Consider the following 14,390-nt stretch of genomic DNA (forward strand, 5'->3'; position numbering starts at 1 on the left):
ATATATATATATATATATGATTTTAAAATAGCATTTTTGTCATAATATTTTTAAGTATGTCTCTACAACAGCCTTTTTATATCAAAAATATTAGCTCTCTGCCACATATACTACAGATATTTTCCATAGCATGTCATTTATCTTTCAGACTTATCTATAGCTATTCTGTCTTCTGGAATTTGTATTTTATATATAGTTAGGAAAGACTGGAAGTGGTAAAGCAAATTTTATCATAAGTTTGATTGTCAGAGCTAGAAATATGGACATGAAATCCATTGCACTTTATTGTCTCCTTTTATATATTTATTTCCTTTTACATATGCTTTAATTTTTTCATAGTAAAGTTGTTTCAAACATACTTAATATCAGTATTATTGGGCTGGGGATTTAGCTCAGTGGCAAAAGTGCCTGCCTGGCAAGCGCAAGGTCGTGAGTTCGGTTCCCAGTACCGGAGAAAAAAAAAAAAAAAAAAAAAAAAAAATCAGTATTATTGGTGTCGAGTTTACATTGGTTGTCTAAAGTATTTGTTATTAGATGTCTTAAAGGGCCAATAAATAACACTGTATTAGACATTTACTGAGCCCAGAGTATACTCATCACAAAAAGCTGCATCACAAAAAATTTGTTTTATTGATTTCATGTTTTTTGTTTTTCTAAAGTGCTTGAAGCGCTTAACATGGAAAAAATGATGGCAGCCATTTCTTGCTGGATGGAGAATCCAAGATGCTCTCTGGGATCAACAGCTGGCAGCAGTGCAGAGGAAATGCACATTTTAATCATCGAAGGTTTCCTTCTGTTTAATTATAAGTAAGCATCCCCACTGTAACACTGCCTCTGAATGAATGGGAAGAAGCTATGTAAACTAAATATGCTCTTACCTTAGGCCCCTTGATACTATATGGAATAGAAGCTATTTCCTAACCATCCCATATGAAGAGTGTAAGAGGAGAAGGAGGTAAGTTTGGAAATCATCTTTATGGATTGTAATTTCAACAGACAAAATGTACTGAAATGGAGAGAGCAGCATTATCAGACAGTTGGTCAGTTTTCAAACAGGGAAGCCTTGACTCCTATGCAGAGCAAATGGCCGTCCACATGGAGTGGTGCACATTACTCCTCTAAGAGAAAGGTTTTCTATGCACCTGTTGACTCATTTCCCCTAAATCTTCAGGTGAAGCAATCCTTTGTAGATTGTAATTTCAAGTTAGTGCACCTATCTTCTATACAGCTACAAATAACCCCAGTTAGTTTGGAGCTTAATGCAACATTATCGACACTGAGTCTTATGGGAAGAAAGATAATTATGAATGATAGTGGACTACAAAATTAATTTCTGTGTTGGAGAACTAAATCCATTTTACTGTCTTTCTATTTCCTCCTTGTATTTTAGTATTTTGTTTGTTTGTTTTCCGGTACCGGGAACTGATCTCACGACCTTGCACTTGCCAAGCAGGCAAGTCTTTCTAAACTGCCGTAGAATCTAACACTGCCATGAGTATTAATCCTGTTCACATTTAATCTTTGATTTTCCTATTATCCTGAGCATTATTATTTTGCTTTATAAATTTTGTATTTCTAGCAACATGAATTTTCCTTGGTGTTTTGACAGTACGAGGGTCTATGAGCCCCCAGACCCACCTGGGTATTTTGACGGGCACGTGTGGCCCATGTACTTAAAGCACAGACGAGAGATGGACAACATCACCTGGGAGGTTGGTAAGTGCCTCTCCTCCCATCATGTAAGGCCTTTTACTTGTCACTTGTCTCTAAGTACATAAACCAAAGGACTTGGGAACCAATTTTCTCAAGTAGAAGATTGTAAAGGGTTATTCTAAGCAATAGTCTCTGGGTTCCCCTCTTCTACCACAGGTTCTGTAGGTTTTTATTTCTCCAAAACTGCTTTGTCTGTTTTATTAAAAAATATGTAATTTCTGGGTATGGAGAATTCTTATTCACTACATATGTGACAGGGTTCAGCCCAGTGCATGGTTTAAAAAGCTTCACAAACCAGGTATGGTAATACACACCCATAATCCCAGCACTCGGGAAGTTGAAACAGGAGGATCACTGCAAGTTTGAGTTTAAGACTAGCCTGGACTACATAGTGAGTTCAAGGCCTGCCTGAACTACATAGTAGGACCCTGTCTCAACAAACAAACAAAAAAGAAGCCTCACAAAGCTGGATGCATAAATTGGGAGAATTACTCTTTAAGTGACTCTTTTGGGTAGGTGACTCTTCACTCCTCCTAAAGCTCTTTATACATGGTACTGTTTAAATTTCTTCCTTTCTTTCCTTTCTCAGTTATTTAAATAATTTTCAGAGCAGCTGATGTGGATTTCTTTGTAACAAACCAAATTTTTGACCTATATTTGTGGCTGCCATGTTTTTTATCTTTTTTTTTTTTTCTAAAGAGAAAAGAACAAAAGCAAAATAACAAAAAGATAAAAACAAAATAACACAAAAACTATGAAAATGATACAGAATTTCAAAACAAGATGATAAGAACTCAACAACGGTTGTTGTATTACTTATCGTTATCTTCAGAGTAGTTGCTCAGATTACCAGATACAGGTATGCAAGATTGACCAAACAATTACGCATTATCTGTTCCTTTCAATAAACCAATACAATTATCTTAGCTATTTTGTGTGTTTATTTATTTATATATATATATATATATAAAAATTTCCCTTCCTTCTTTTCTTGTTTCCCTAATCCCAGTTGTTCTTTCCTATTAAGCAGTTTCTTTCCCTTTCACAATATCTATTGTACCTTTGAGTTTTATTTACGCTTTCAGGTTCTTACACTAGGGAGACAATACAGTGTTTACACATGCAGGTCTGATTTATTTTGCTTATGAGTATGGTCTCTAGTTGCATCTATTTACCCATAAAAGCTTTGAGTTTATCTTTCTGTATAGCTGAGTAATATTCCATTGTATAAAAGTACATTTTTTTATCTTTAATTGCTATTAATCTCTTTAAATTGTGGTTCTAGGTCCTTTTGGTTAAACCTATTGGAATTTGCAAGAGATACCAAGTGCCAGAGTAAGCATCTTTTATTACTACTCTTTTCTTCCTTCTACAGTGTACCTGGATGGAACCAAATCAGAAGAGGACCTCTTTTCAGAAGTGTATGAAGATCTTACAAAAGAGCTAGCCAACCACAGCCCAAGTACGGCCCTAGCAAAGTGGATGGTGAAGGATGGACAGCCAGGAAAATAATTCATCGTATATGCCAGAATGGTACACTGAGGGATTATATTCACTCACTGTTTGCTTTGAGGATAATTCAGAGGCAGAAATTCAGTGCGGCTGTGAAGATGTGATTATTTTGTCAGGTTGTTTTTAGGGGTGAAAATACTTATCCTTTGTTATCTCTCTCTCTCTGTCTCACTCTCTTTCTCTCTCTCTGTTTCATCTCTTAATGATATTTATGTTATGTAGTTTCAAATTTTGGTAGATGACTGTCCCAATGAGACTGATATTATCCTATTGGCAGAGTGAAATTGAAATGCTGATGATTTTAATATTTCTAGAGCTCCCCTTTTCCTTTATTCCCTTAAATGTTTTCCTTAAAGTTCATATTTTGCAAATACCTCAGAAGTAAGTGCAAGATTTAAAAAGATTACTTCTACTTCTTTAAAGTTGACAGGTTTTTTTGCAAGAGATGGGACATCCTCCTACATTCAGCCTAAGTAAAAAAGTACAGAGGTGGCAGTGTTTTGGGGCCTGGCTGGATTAAGGAGCTCAGATGGTATCCTCAGTGCTCTGCATTCTGTTGGAGTTTATTTTGAAGTAAGGTTCTCTCTGCTGACAGACAGGATAATCTCTTCTCAGCATCCTCATAGGCCCTGCAGCCCAGTGTGAAAAGATAGTTTATCCTTTTTCAGATTGCCTATGAGTGAATAAATGTTGGAATTGGCTATAGAAGACAAGAAGGTTCCTAAGTCATTCTCACCACTATTGCATATGTATAAAATTATTTTTAAAGAATTTTCTTGGCTTTTTTGTAGTGTAGGGGTTGAACCCTACCCCTTTTTGCATGCTAAGCATATGCCCTAGCACTGAGCAATACTCCTAGCCTTAAACAGTTCCTTAAGAAGCAATTTTCCATTTGGCTCAGCTGAAAAGGCCCAGAGAAGACTTTGCTTGGTTCTGCTTGGGTTGCATGACTTGCTAGACCAGTCCCTGTGGCCAGGACGTGGCATACTCTAATTGGTCATCACTGGCTTATAGTTCCCATCCTGTAAGTAAATACCCCACCTAAAACCTGATTTTTAAAATTTCCCAAGGGGAAGGCAAGGTAGATGGATGGTAGAAACCAAAAGAAGAAAAATGAAAAAGCATTTTGGAAGATCTTGTTACTGATGTATTTGAACTACATGAATTAAAGGGCTAAACAGCCAATGAAGTTCTTAGGTGACCGAAGAAAAGACAGTCTGAGTCATCCCAGATTGAAGACTATTACATGGTTTTGGTGAGAAGCAATTGCACTAGTCCAGTTATTATCATCTCTCAAAAGAATTAGGTTTCTTGTATGGTCAATAAATTTCTCCCTAACCTGGGGAACTGGGCCCAGCAGGGCAGCCCATTGACCCTGAACACTCCTGATTTAAAATCAGTCATTCTAGTAGGCATTGGAGAAATATTGGAACCATTTTAAAATTTCTTCTTGCAAGGAGAACCAATAATCCATGGCAGATATGCCCATCCGCCCTTGTCATTTCTTACTTTGGTGGAAGACTGGTCTCCCATGATGAACCTTGGGATACAAACTGAAATAGATACGAATTGTGTGGCAGTCGAGCAAGGGGCTGAGCCTTCATAAATTGCTGCCCCTGAGCCAGAGACCTTGTCTGAGAACTATCAGCGCCCCAGGAACAGCTTGCTGGCATGTTTCAGCTGCTAGCCTCCTGTGCTATGTCCTGGGCAGTGGCCAGTGCTTCGTTCCAGTTCTCCTTTAATGGCCAAGTCATACACTGGGATTTGCTTTATCCTGTGCCTATGGATAAGGATGAAAGGAGCCCTGGTTATGTAGCTCAGGTAATTGCACCCTGTTCCATTCCAAACCCTGCCTTCACCATCTATCTGTTCCAAGGCCCAGAACAGCTGGTGTGTCCTATGGTGCTTCAAGCCCATAAGAAAGTACATTTTCATGTATATGACTTATCTCTTACTTTGCCTGTATCCAAGAGGCAGGTAAGAAAATATTTAGCGATGCAGCTTAAGGCTGTCAGGTCTGTGTTCTAGAATCTAGGTAAAAGGTAAAGACAAGAAAGAAAAAATGAGACACTAGAAGAGATGTGACTCTGGAAGCAAATCAGCTTTTCCTGCGTCTTAAGATTTATGGTAGTTTCTCTGTTGCATAAATAAGTAACCATGCTATTTATAGTAACCCAGCACCTTTCCTAGGTCTGCCAGCCACAGCATGCAAGCAGAGCTGGCAGGGAGCGGCCCTCAGTCTAACCTGGTTTGACCCTGACTCTGGGACTGAGGTAGCTGAGGTGACCTTTCCAAGGTTTCAAGTGATGACTCCAGGTTTTCCCTCCTGGCATCTCTTAAACCTATTCCACTGATTCTTCATTCTATGTCTATAAAATCATAATTATGATAAAGTAGTAATGGTAAAGAGAAGCAAGACATATTGATTTCATTATTAATGAAATGAGCAAAAGGCTATGAAGTAACACATTTAAATCAGTCCTCATTTTAATTTAAAGTTTAAAGTGAAATTTAATCACTGTGTATTCTCAATATAACAAAGCAGTCAAGGTACCAGGAACATTCAAACTCACTTTAAAAATGTTTATTTTCATCTCATTATAAAAAATACTAATTATAAAAATGTATGTAAAAGCAAAAGGAGAAAAGAGCCATCTGTATTCTACTAGCTTCATTTTAAGCAGTTTAATGAGTGAGCTTCCAGGGTTTAAGCTGTCACATTAGTCTCTTGCAAGACATTGCAGGGACAGTGATTAATCAGCCAGGAGTACTTCTGTTTTTACATAAGGGTTTAGTATTTGCATTGCTTTATAGAGTTTATTATATAATAATCCTGAAGTGTGATCCCAATTAGAAGATTCAAGGCTGAGTTCTGTTTTGTGCACTGAAGTGAAATCTAAGACTTGTCATTGACATTTTAGTGCAGAAGAAAGATGTGATATGTCTAGTACCAAATCAAAGAACAAAGAATTCCCAAATAAGAATTTAATTATCAAATGCTTGCATTTTTCTGTTGAGATTTTCCTACATTTCATTTAAAATATACTTTCTAGTTATCAAATAATAGTAGTGATTAAATATCTAGTTTATTTATTTATTTATTTATTTTTGGTTTTTCTCCAGTACCGGGAACCGAACTCACGACCTTGCGCTTGCCAGGCAGGCGCTTTTGCCGCTGAGCTAAATCCCCAGCCCTAAATATCTAATATAATATTTTTGGTTTTTCTCCAGTACCGGGAACTGAACTCACGACCTTGCGCTTGCCAGGCAGGCGCTTTTGCCGCTGAGCTAAATCCCCAGCCCTAAATATCTAATATAATAATATAAATTCACATAGCATTATTTACCCATTACCCAATTGTTAGATATTTAGTGTTACAGGTATTTTACATTGATAAATAACTTTCTTTTTCTTTTTCTTTTTTTTTTTTTTGAGACAAGTTCTCTTCATATAGTTCAGGCTGGCCTTGAACTCACTATGTAGCCCAGGGTGGCTTAAACTCATAGTGATCCTCCTGCCTCAGCCTCCCAAGTGTTGGGATTACAAGCATGCCCCACCATACCTGGTGATAAATAACTTTCTATAAAAATATATGTAGAAGGGCCAGGAATATAGCTCAGCGGCAGAGCACCTGCTTGGTAAGTGCAAGGTCTAGAGCTCGATTCTCGGTACAAAAAAAAGATAAAAATTATATATATATATAATTTGGTTTTCTTATTTTGGATTATATCCCTGGTCTAAATTCTCAGAAGTGGCAATTACTTAGTCAAAGAATGAAATAAATTTTACACACTTTGAAATACCGCACTAAAAACAGTCTCCAACATGAACTATACAGTAAGAATATGAATGGTTTGTCATTGAATTCTAAACCAAATTGTGTATTCTGCTAGGCTGCTTTTATTTAAGCAAGCAGGTTAAAGGTAACGATGCTCTTTTGCCCACATCAAGGATAATATACCAGACCAAGAATTATACTGCACCCAGCCACCCTTTGTAATATTCTTCTAGTCCCCAAACAATTTCTTTCCATGAAGTCAAGATCATTATACCAGTGGAACTGATATGGGCTATCTGATTATTTGAGATATGCTTCACATTTAATACAATAATTAAAAAATGAGACTTGGGCTTCAGTTGGGAAAAGCAGCATTTGTGGCTCCAGAATCCTTGTGATCTTTACATTCTTCTTTTCTTTTTTTTGGTACCAAAACTCCGGGATTGATCTTTACATTCTTTGATTGACTTCTGTTGGTGTACAAATGTAATAAAATGAGAATTAATTCTCCACTAATGTATTTTTCCATTTGTTCCCAAGCTTTGCAAGTAACACCATAAAAAAAGGAATGCAATGAATCCATCCTGGGATGAATTAGGAAACTCAAAGGAATAGATTTCAGAGCATTAATCAAGATACAGTATGAACTGTGATATAACAGCTATTTTGTATGTTAATTGTTTAATCACATAAAGTTTTCTAAAGGCTGTGAAGTAACATAATTAATACAGTCTGTGTGGAACAGTAATCATTCATACCAATTCACAGGAATCTACCTAATTGTTCTTACTCCAGAGAAGGCAAATATACAGCACAGCTCATGAACAGTGAGTCAGTTCCTGGATAACAACGCCTGTTGAACTTTTCTGACTGATCCTAGAGTGAGAAATAAGGATTAAACCATAACCCAGGATATTTGTAATTCACTGTGTGTTTGTGTATGTGTGTGTAGTTGTATATGTAGATGTGTATACAGTGGGCCCTTGACTTACAAACTCAGTTCCTTTGTGAGGATTGGTTGTAACTCAAGTTAGTTATAAGTCAAGACTTTTTCCCATAAGAAGCAATGGAAATACCCATAATGCATCCCAAACCTTCCAAAGCACCCCTTAGCTAACCTTTTCATTATAAAAAAGGGTTGTGTAATTGCGTAATTTGCCAGAAACACCAATAATTTTCCTAGCATGTTCACCAAAAAGTTGTAAAATGTGCCTAGTTTACCAGAAACAACAATTTCATACTGTACTCTCCATTCAAGTTGACATCTTTGGCTTGCAGGAGGGGAGGTTGGAATGGAAGGTGGTTATTGTTTGGAAGGAGAGTCCCCTTCCATGAGAACATCAGGAATCTGGGTCTCTAGTGTTCTTTCTCTCCTTGGGAGAGTCTCTAGCCCATTAGTATCTGCTTATGTATGGCTCACTAGGTCTCAACCTTTTCAAAACTAAAAACTGGCCTAAACTTGTCTGTTTCTGTCTTTCTTCAACACTGTTCTGTAGTATGACATGGCACTGTCATTAAGCAAGTGATTACAGTGATTGGCTTTTTCTCTGTCTTGGTGGATCTTCTCTACAAATGTTTTGACTCTATCCATTTTCTCAGTATTTCCTTCATCTCAGAAGAACAGTTTTGCTGCACTGACTTTAGTACTCCCTCTCTTCTTCAGAAAGCTCCTCAGCTGCCATTTTCTGTTGCTCAGCCAGAAGTTGCTGAACATCCTCCGTAGACAATTCCTCTGAGTTTCTTCCACCAGTTCTTCAACATCACCACTGTCTACCTGCAAGCCTATGGCCTCTGATACAGGACAGTGTCTTCAACCACAGGATTAACTGAAGGGTCAGGCTTCTCTACACAACCTCTGTCCTGTATAATTTTAAGCCATACTTTCTTCCAGGCAGATCTCACTGTTCTGAGAGAAACATTGGTCCAGGATTTCTCAGTTAACCCCACACAGGAAAGGATGTTGTAATGTTCTTTCTGGAACTCTTTAAGTATTAAATATGTATCTGAGACCATCTGGAAGCACTTCAGGAAATGTTCCTTGGCATATAGCTTCTTCAAGTTTGTTAGCACCTGCTGATCTGTAGGCTGCAATAGTGGAGTTGTATTAGGTAAAAAGAATTTGACTGAGAGCCGTGGGAATTCTTCAGCCAGTTCTTCCAAATCTTGTGGATGAGCAGGAGCATTGTCTGTGATGAGGGGAGCCTTCAATGGTAAACCTTTGTCTTCTAGCTATTCCTTAACGGTAGGACAGAAAGCCTCCCTGATCCACTCAGGAAAAAGTACCCTTGGTACTCAGGCTTTTGCATTAAGATCTCCACATAATCCCTAGGCTATTCTTCTTGACTTCATGTTTTCTGAACACTCTAAGGGTCTCAGAGTGATAAACTAAGAGAGGCTTTATCTTGAGGTCACCACTTGCATTGGCACATAGCAATAAGGTTAGCCTTTCCTTCAGAGGTTTGTGGCCTGCATTTCTTTCCTTGCTGGATAATACATGTTCTGTGCATTTTCTTCAGGAAAAGGATAATTTCACCACAGTTGAAAATGTGATGAGGGCAAAAGCCATTTCTCTGTGCCATCATTTTCAAGTGGTGTGTGTAATTTGCAGCAGCCCTTTTGTCAACACTGGCCACTTGGGCTGTTTTATGGGATCTGCATTTTATAGCCCTAGCTTTTTCACAAATTATAGACTCAGGCTGTAACCTGCTATCTGCCTTCTGTTTATCCACACTCATAACCTTTCTACCTCATCTAACACTGTTGATCATGGCTTACTAATTTGAGTAACACCTTCAGCAACACTAGTTTCCTTCAGCAACACTAGTTTCCTTATACACATCTTTGCTCTGTGAAATTGTCCAGATGGTGGATTTCAACATGCACATATTAGTGAGATTGGTGACACAAACACTACTCTTATATTTCTCCACAATTTCCTTATTTTTGATAGTGATTGCTTTCTTTACCTTCCCTTCGTTCCTTAGCTTTGTTTTGAGCTTTTGTGGGGGCATTTTGATAGCAGCAATTGTAGCGATTTTATATTATATAAAATCATGTCCACAAGCACATGCCCCTGGGGTCAGACTGGCACGTATGCTTACATACACTTTTCTGGCATCGCAAGTCTTTGCATCTGTACAAGTGGCCAGCATTCAGGTTGCAACTCAAGACTGTGGTTTTAAGTTAAACCTAAAATTCCAGTCATAGCCCGAGTTGTTCATATGTGAGGCTAGTCATCACCTGAGAGTCCATTGTATATGTGTGGGTGGATATACACATATTAAGTACTACAAGACATTATATATTATACACTGTGAGTTTTTCTATTTTTAGTTGCTTGAATATTGATTATACCCATGGTTTGGAAAAGGCTGCTGCTTACCATTCCAAAACAGTGTCCACCACCTGCAGACAGTGGCACTATCATGTTGATTAAACCTGCAGCTCACTACAGTACCTCAAGCATTTGTGTGTTTTGTTGTCTGCTTTTTCCTATGTGTCTAATACCATTGTATATTTATGGTACAACTTTGATAAATAGAGGGTTTTCCTGTGTCTTACTTCATTTTTGCCAAAGTAATGGTCTAACATCACAAAAAAAAGCAGATAACTGCAATCATGTGTAATAATGAGGGGACTTTCTTTACACAGACAGTAGACCAAAATAGTGTGATTTCTGCTTCCCTCTTTCAGTGCCAAAACTTAAATTATATACCGTGTATCCTTTTGTTTATTAGTAATGAGCAGTAGTTATAAAATATTTTTTATCAGTAGTTATAAAATATTTTTCTCATTGACCAATTCAGTTAGCTTTCATTATTTCTTTATCTCTAACTAGCTTGTACTTAGTGATGACTTGGGGGGTTCTTTGGGTTCCACACACTATAGAAGAATACAGAGTGATATCTTGGCAATAGCTATTCTTCCTGGAATGAGGTGAAATCTCAGTGTTGTTTTGATTTGCACCTTTTGAGTGACCACTGATGTTGAATATTTTTTCATATATTTATTTGCTATTTCTACTTCTTCATTTGAGAAGTGCATATTTATCTCATGCCCATTTTTGGGTGGGGTCTTTAAATTTGGGGGATCTGATTTTTTTCAATTCTTTATATATTCTAGATATTAGTCCTTTGAGGAACAACTTGCTAAAATTTTTTCCCACTTGTGAGTTGTCTTTTCACTCAGTTGGTGATTTCTTTTGCTATGCAAAAGAGTTTTAATTTTTTTATTTTAAAGAGAATAAAAATAAAAGTGACACAGAATTTCAAAACAAGATGATAGGAAATTAACAATGGTTGTTATATTACATATTGTTATCTTCAAAGTAATTGCTCAGATTACCAGATATAGGCATCCAAAATTGGTCAAACAATTAGGCATTGTCTTGGTTACTTTCCTCTTGTTGCTGGCACAAAATACCTGATGCCTAAAATTAAGGAAGGAAAGGTTTATTTCATTTATAGTTTGTGGAGGTTTCAGTCCATACTTGGCAGGTTACAAGGCAGGGTGGCACATGGCAGAGGGCTACAGCTCATGGCAGCAGAATACAGCAAAAGCAACAAGCACAAAAGGGAGGAATGGCCACAAGCAGCCTCTCCCTCTCCCTTACATATGCAAACTGTCCACCTCAGGGCGGGTGTAGCTCTCACACCCATAATCAATCAAACCCTAAAAGCCTGCCCCATGGCCGCATGAGGCTTTGAGGGGACACCCAGACACAAACCACAACAGGCATTAACTGTTCCTTTCAATAAACCAATAGAAGTTAGTAATACAGTTATCTTAGCTATCTGGTGTATATATATATATATGTATTTTGTTCCCTTCTTTCTTTTCTCCTTTCCCCATCCCAATTGTTCTTTCCTTTTGAGCAGTTCTTTCCTTTGCACTGTATCTGTTGGACCTTTCGGATCTTATTTACTCTTTCAGTTTCTTACACTAGGAAGACAATATGGTGTTTACAGATGTGATTCTGATTTATTTCACTTATGCGTATGGTCTCTAGTTGCATCTATTTACCCATCAAAGTCCCAAGTTTATGCTTCTTTATAGCTGAGTGGTATTTGATTGTGTAAAAAGACTGTGTCTGACGGAGGCCACTATGAAGCAGCTCTAAGTAGGACTTATATTAACCAGTTGGCTTTCCATGTTTACTTGTGAGTCACTGGTCCCTACTGAGGCCTGTAATAGTGGGTGAAGCCATGAGGCCTCAGAGGACAAGATAAGGTCACAGCTGAGGACGTTTTCCTCCAACCCCCATTAGCTAAGAGGAGACTGTAGCTGCAGGCATCACACTCCTGCAGTGAAGGCCCTCCTGAAGATAACATAGTTCTCCTAAATTAACATGAGTATTACTTAGAGAATTCCATAATGGATTTCCAAGTCCTGCCCAGATTTCTGCATTTTCTTTAGTATCCCCCTCCTTTATTTGAAAACCTAATACATATGGGCCATTCCAAGAAGTCTTGGTGTCAACTCAGAAAACCTCGAAGTCTGTAATTGGGTTGAACCCTCCTGGAGCCCTGAAATCATTTCAGTTGTCTCATTTATTTAAGCCTTTGCTATCCACTCATTTGGGAGATTGCGGGCCTGATCAGCCCACAATAACTAAGGGAAGTATTAACGTGATACACATCTTCTTTCTCCATTCCTCAGTTGATAGGCATTTGGGTTGTTTCCAAGATTTAGCTATGACAAATTGCACTGCTACAAACATGGGTACACATGTATTGCTGTGGTATGATGTTTTTAATTCTGGGAAAATACCCAGAAGGGGAATAGCTGGGCCATATGGGATGTATAATCCTAGTTTTTGAGGAATCTCCATACTGATTTTCACAGTGGTTGTACAAGTCTGCACTCCCACCAACAATGGAGAAGGGTCCTTTTTCCCCAGAACCCCTCCAGCATTTGTTATTGGTTGATTTCTTGATGATAGTCATTCTTTCTTGGATGAGATGAAATCTCAGTGTTGTTTTAATTTGCATTTCTCAACTGATGAGTACTGTGGAACATTTTTTCATATATTTATTTGCTGTTTGTATTTTTTCATCTGAGAAGTATATATTCATCTCAGATGCCCAATTTTGGATTGGGTTGTTAATTTTAGGGGTCTAATTTTTTTTAATTCTTTATATGTTCTAGATAGAAATCTTTTGTGTGAGGGACAGTTGGATAAAATTTTTTCCCAGTTCATAGGTTTTCTTTTCACTCTATTGGTGATTTCTTTTGATGTGCAAAAGCTTTTCAATAAGATGAGATCCCATCTTACTTATTTCCTGTGCAGTTTGGTTTTTGTTCATAAACTCTCCACCTACCCCTATGTCTTCAAGATTTCCACTTACTTTCTCTTCTAGTAGATTTAATGTTTCTATTTTAGTACTTAGACCTTTGATGCTTTTCTATTTTAGTTTAATGCATGGTGATAGACATACATCTAGTTTTAGTTTTTGGCATGTGCAAAGCCAGTTTTTCCAGCACCATTTATTAAGGAGGCTGTCTTTCTTCCTGTGAACATCTTTGACCTCTTTGTCAATGATAAGGTGACTGAGTGTGCTTGGAGTTGTATTTGTATCTTCTAATCTGTTCTATTGGTCTTGAGGTCTAGTTTGTTTTTGTTTTTGTTTTTCTAGTACCATGCTGATTTTATCACAGTAGCTTTGTAGTATAATTTTAAGTCAGGGATTGTGATGCCTCCTGCCTTGCTTTTGTTGCCCAGGATTGCTGCAAAAGCTTTTTAATAAGGTGAGATCCCAGTTGATGATTCTTCATAGTATTTCCCACGTGATCAGGGTTTTTGTTCATGAAGTCTTTGCCTACTCCTATGGCTCTAAGAGTTCTACCTATTCTCTCTTCCAGCAGATTCAGTGTTTCTGTTTTAAGATTTAGATCTTTGATCCATTTCAGTTTTAGTTTACTGCATGGTGAGAGACATGGGTCTAGTTTTAGTTTTCACCATGTGCAAAAGCCAGTTTTTCCAGCACCATAAAGAGGCTTTTTTTCCAGTGAACATGTTTAACCCCTTTGTCAAAGATAAAGTGACTGAGTGTGTTTGGAGTTGTTTCTGCATCTTCTAATCTGTTCCACTGATCCTCTGGTTGGTTTTTTGGGGTTTTTTGCAAGTACCATGCGGTTTTTATCATAGTAGGTCAGCAGTATAATTTGAATTTAGGGATTGTGATGACCCCTGCCTTGCCTTTATTGTAGAATTGTTTTTGCTATTCTAGGTCTCTTCTCATGCCTCCAGAAATCAACCAATCATAAGTGCTGATGGGGCTGTGGGGAAAAAGGAACCCTTCTCCACTGTTGGTGGGATAAGCACTATAGGAATCAGTGTGGTGATTCTTCAGAAAACTAGGACAAGGGGTTCCATTTGACCCAGCT

The 14,390-nt window shown here is 37.8% G+C and overlaps 1 protein-coding gene across 14 annotated transcripts in view; it reads left to right on the forward strand.

The window, feature by feature from the left end:
- Nmrk1 (nicotinamide riboside kinase 1) overlaps window positions 1-14,390 on the forward strand; it is a 52,629-nt gene that overhangs the window by 14,970 nt on the left and 23,269 nt on the right. For 9 of the 14 annotated variants that reach the window (XM_013506536.1, XM_013506539.1, XM_013506537.1 and 6 more), the window contains 4 exons: window positions 660-807; window positions 884-955; window positions 1,610-1,716; window positions 3,089-6,002. In XM_013506536.1, the coding sequence (XP_013361990.1) occupies window positions 660-807; window positions 884-955; window positions 1,610-1,716; window positions 3,089-3,225 (464 nt within the window). In that variant the 3' untranslated portion in view covers window positions 3,226-6,002. Of the gene's footprint in view, window positions 1-659; window positions 808-883; window positions 956-1,609; window positions 1,717-3,088; window positions 6,003-7,544; window positions 7,918-14,390 lie in introns of those variants that run through there. The other 5 variants (XR_001231724.1, XR_001231723.1, XM_005408320.2 and 2 more) reach the window with 3 other exon arrangements.

This window comes from Chinchilla lanigera, unplaced genomic scaffold, assembly GCF_000276665.1.
Source record: "Chinchilla lanigera isolate Chin_1 unplaced genomic scaffold, ChiLan1.0 scaffold00111, whole genome shotgun sequence".
Taxonomy (NCBI): Eukaryota; Metazoa; Chordata; class Mammalia; order Rodentia; family Chinchillidae; genus Chinchilla; species Chinchilla lanigera.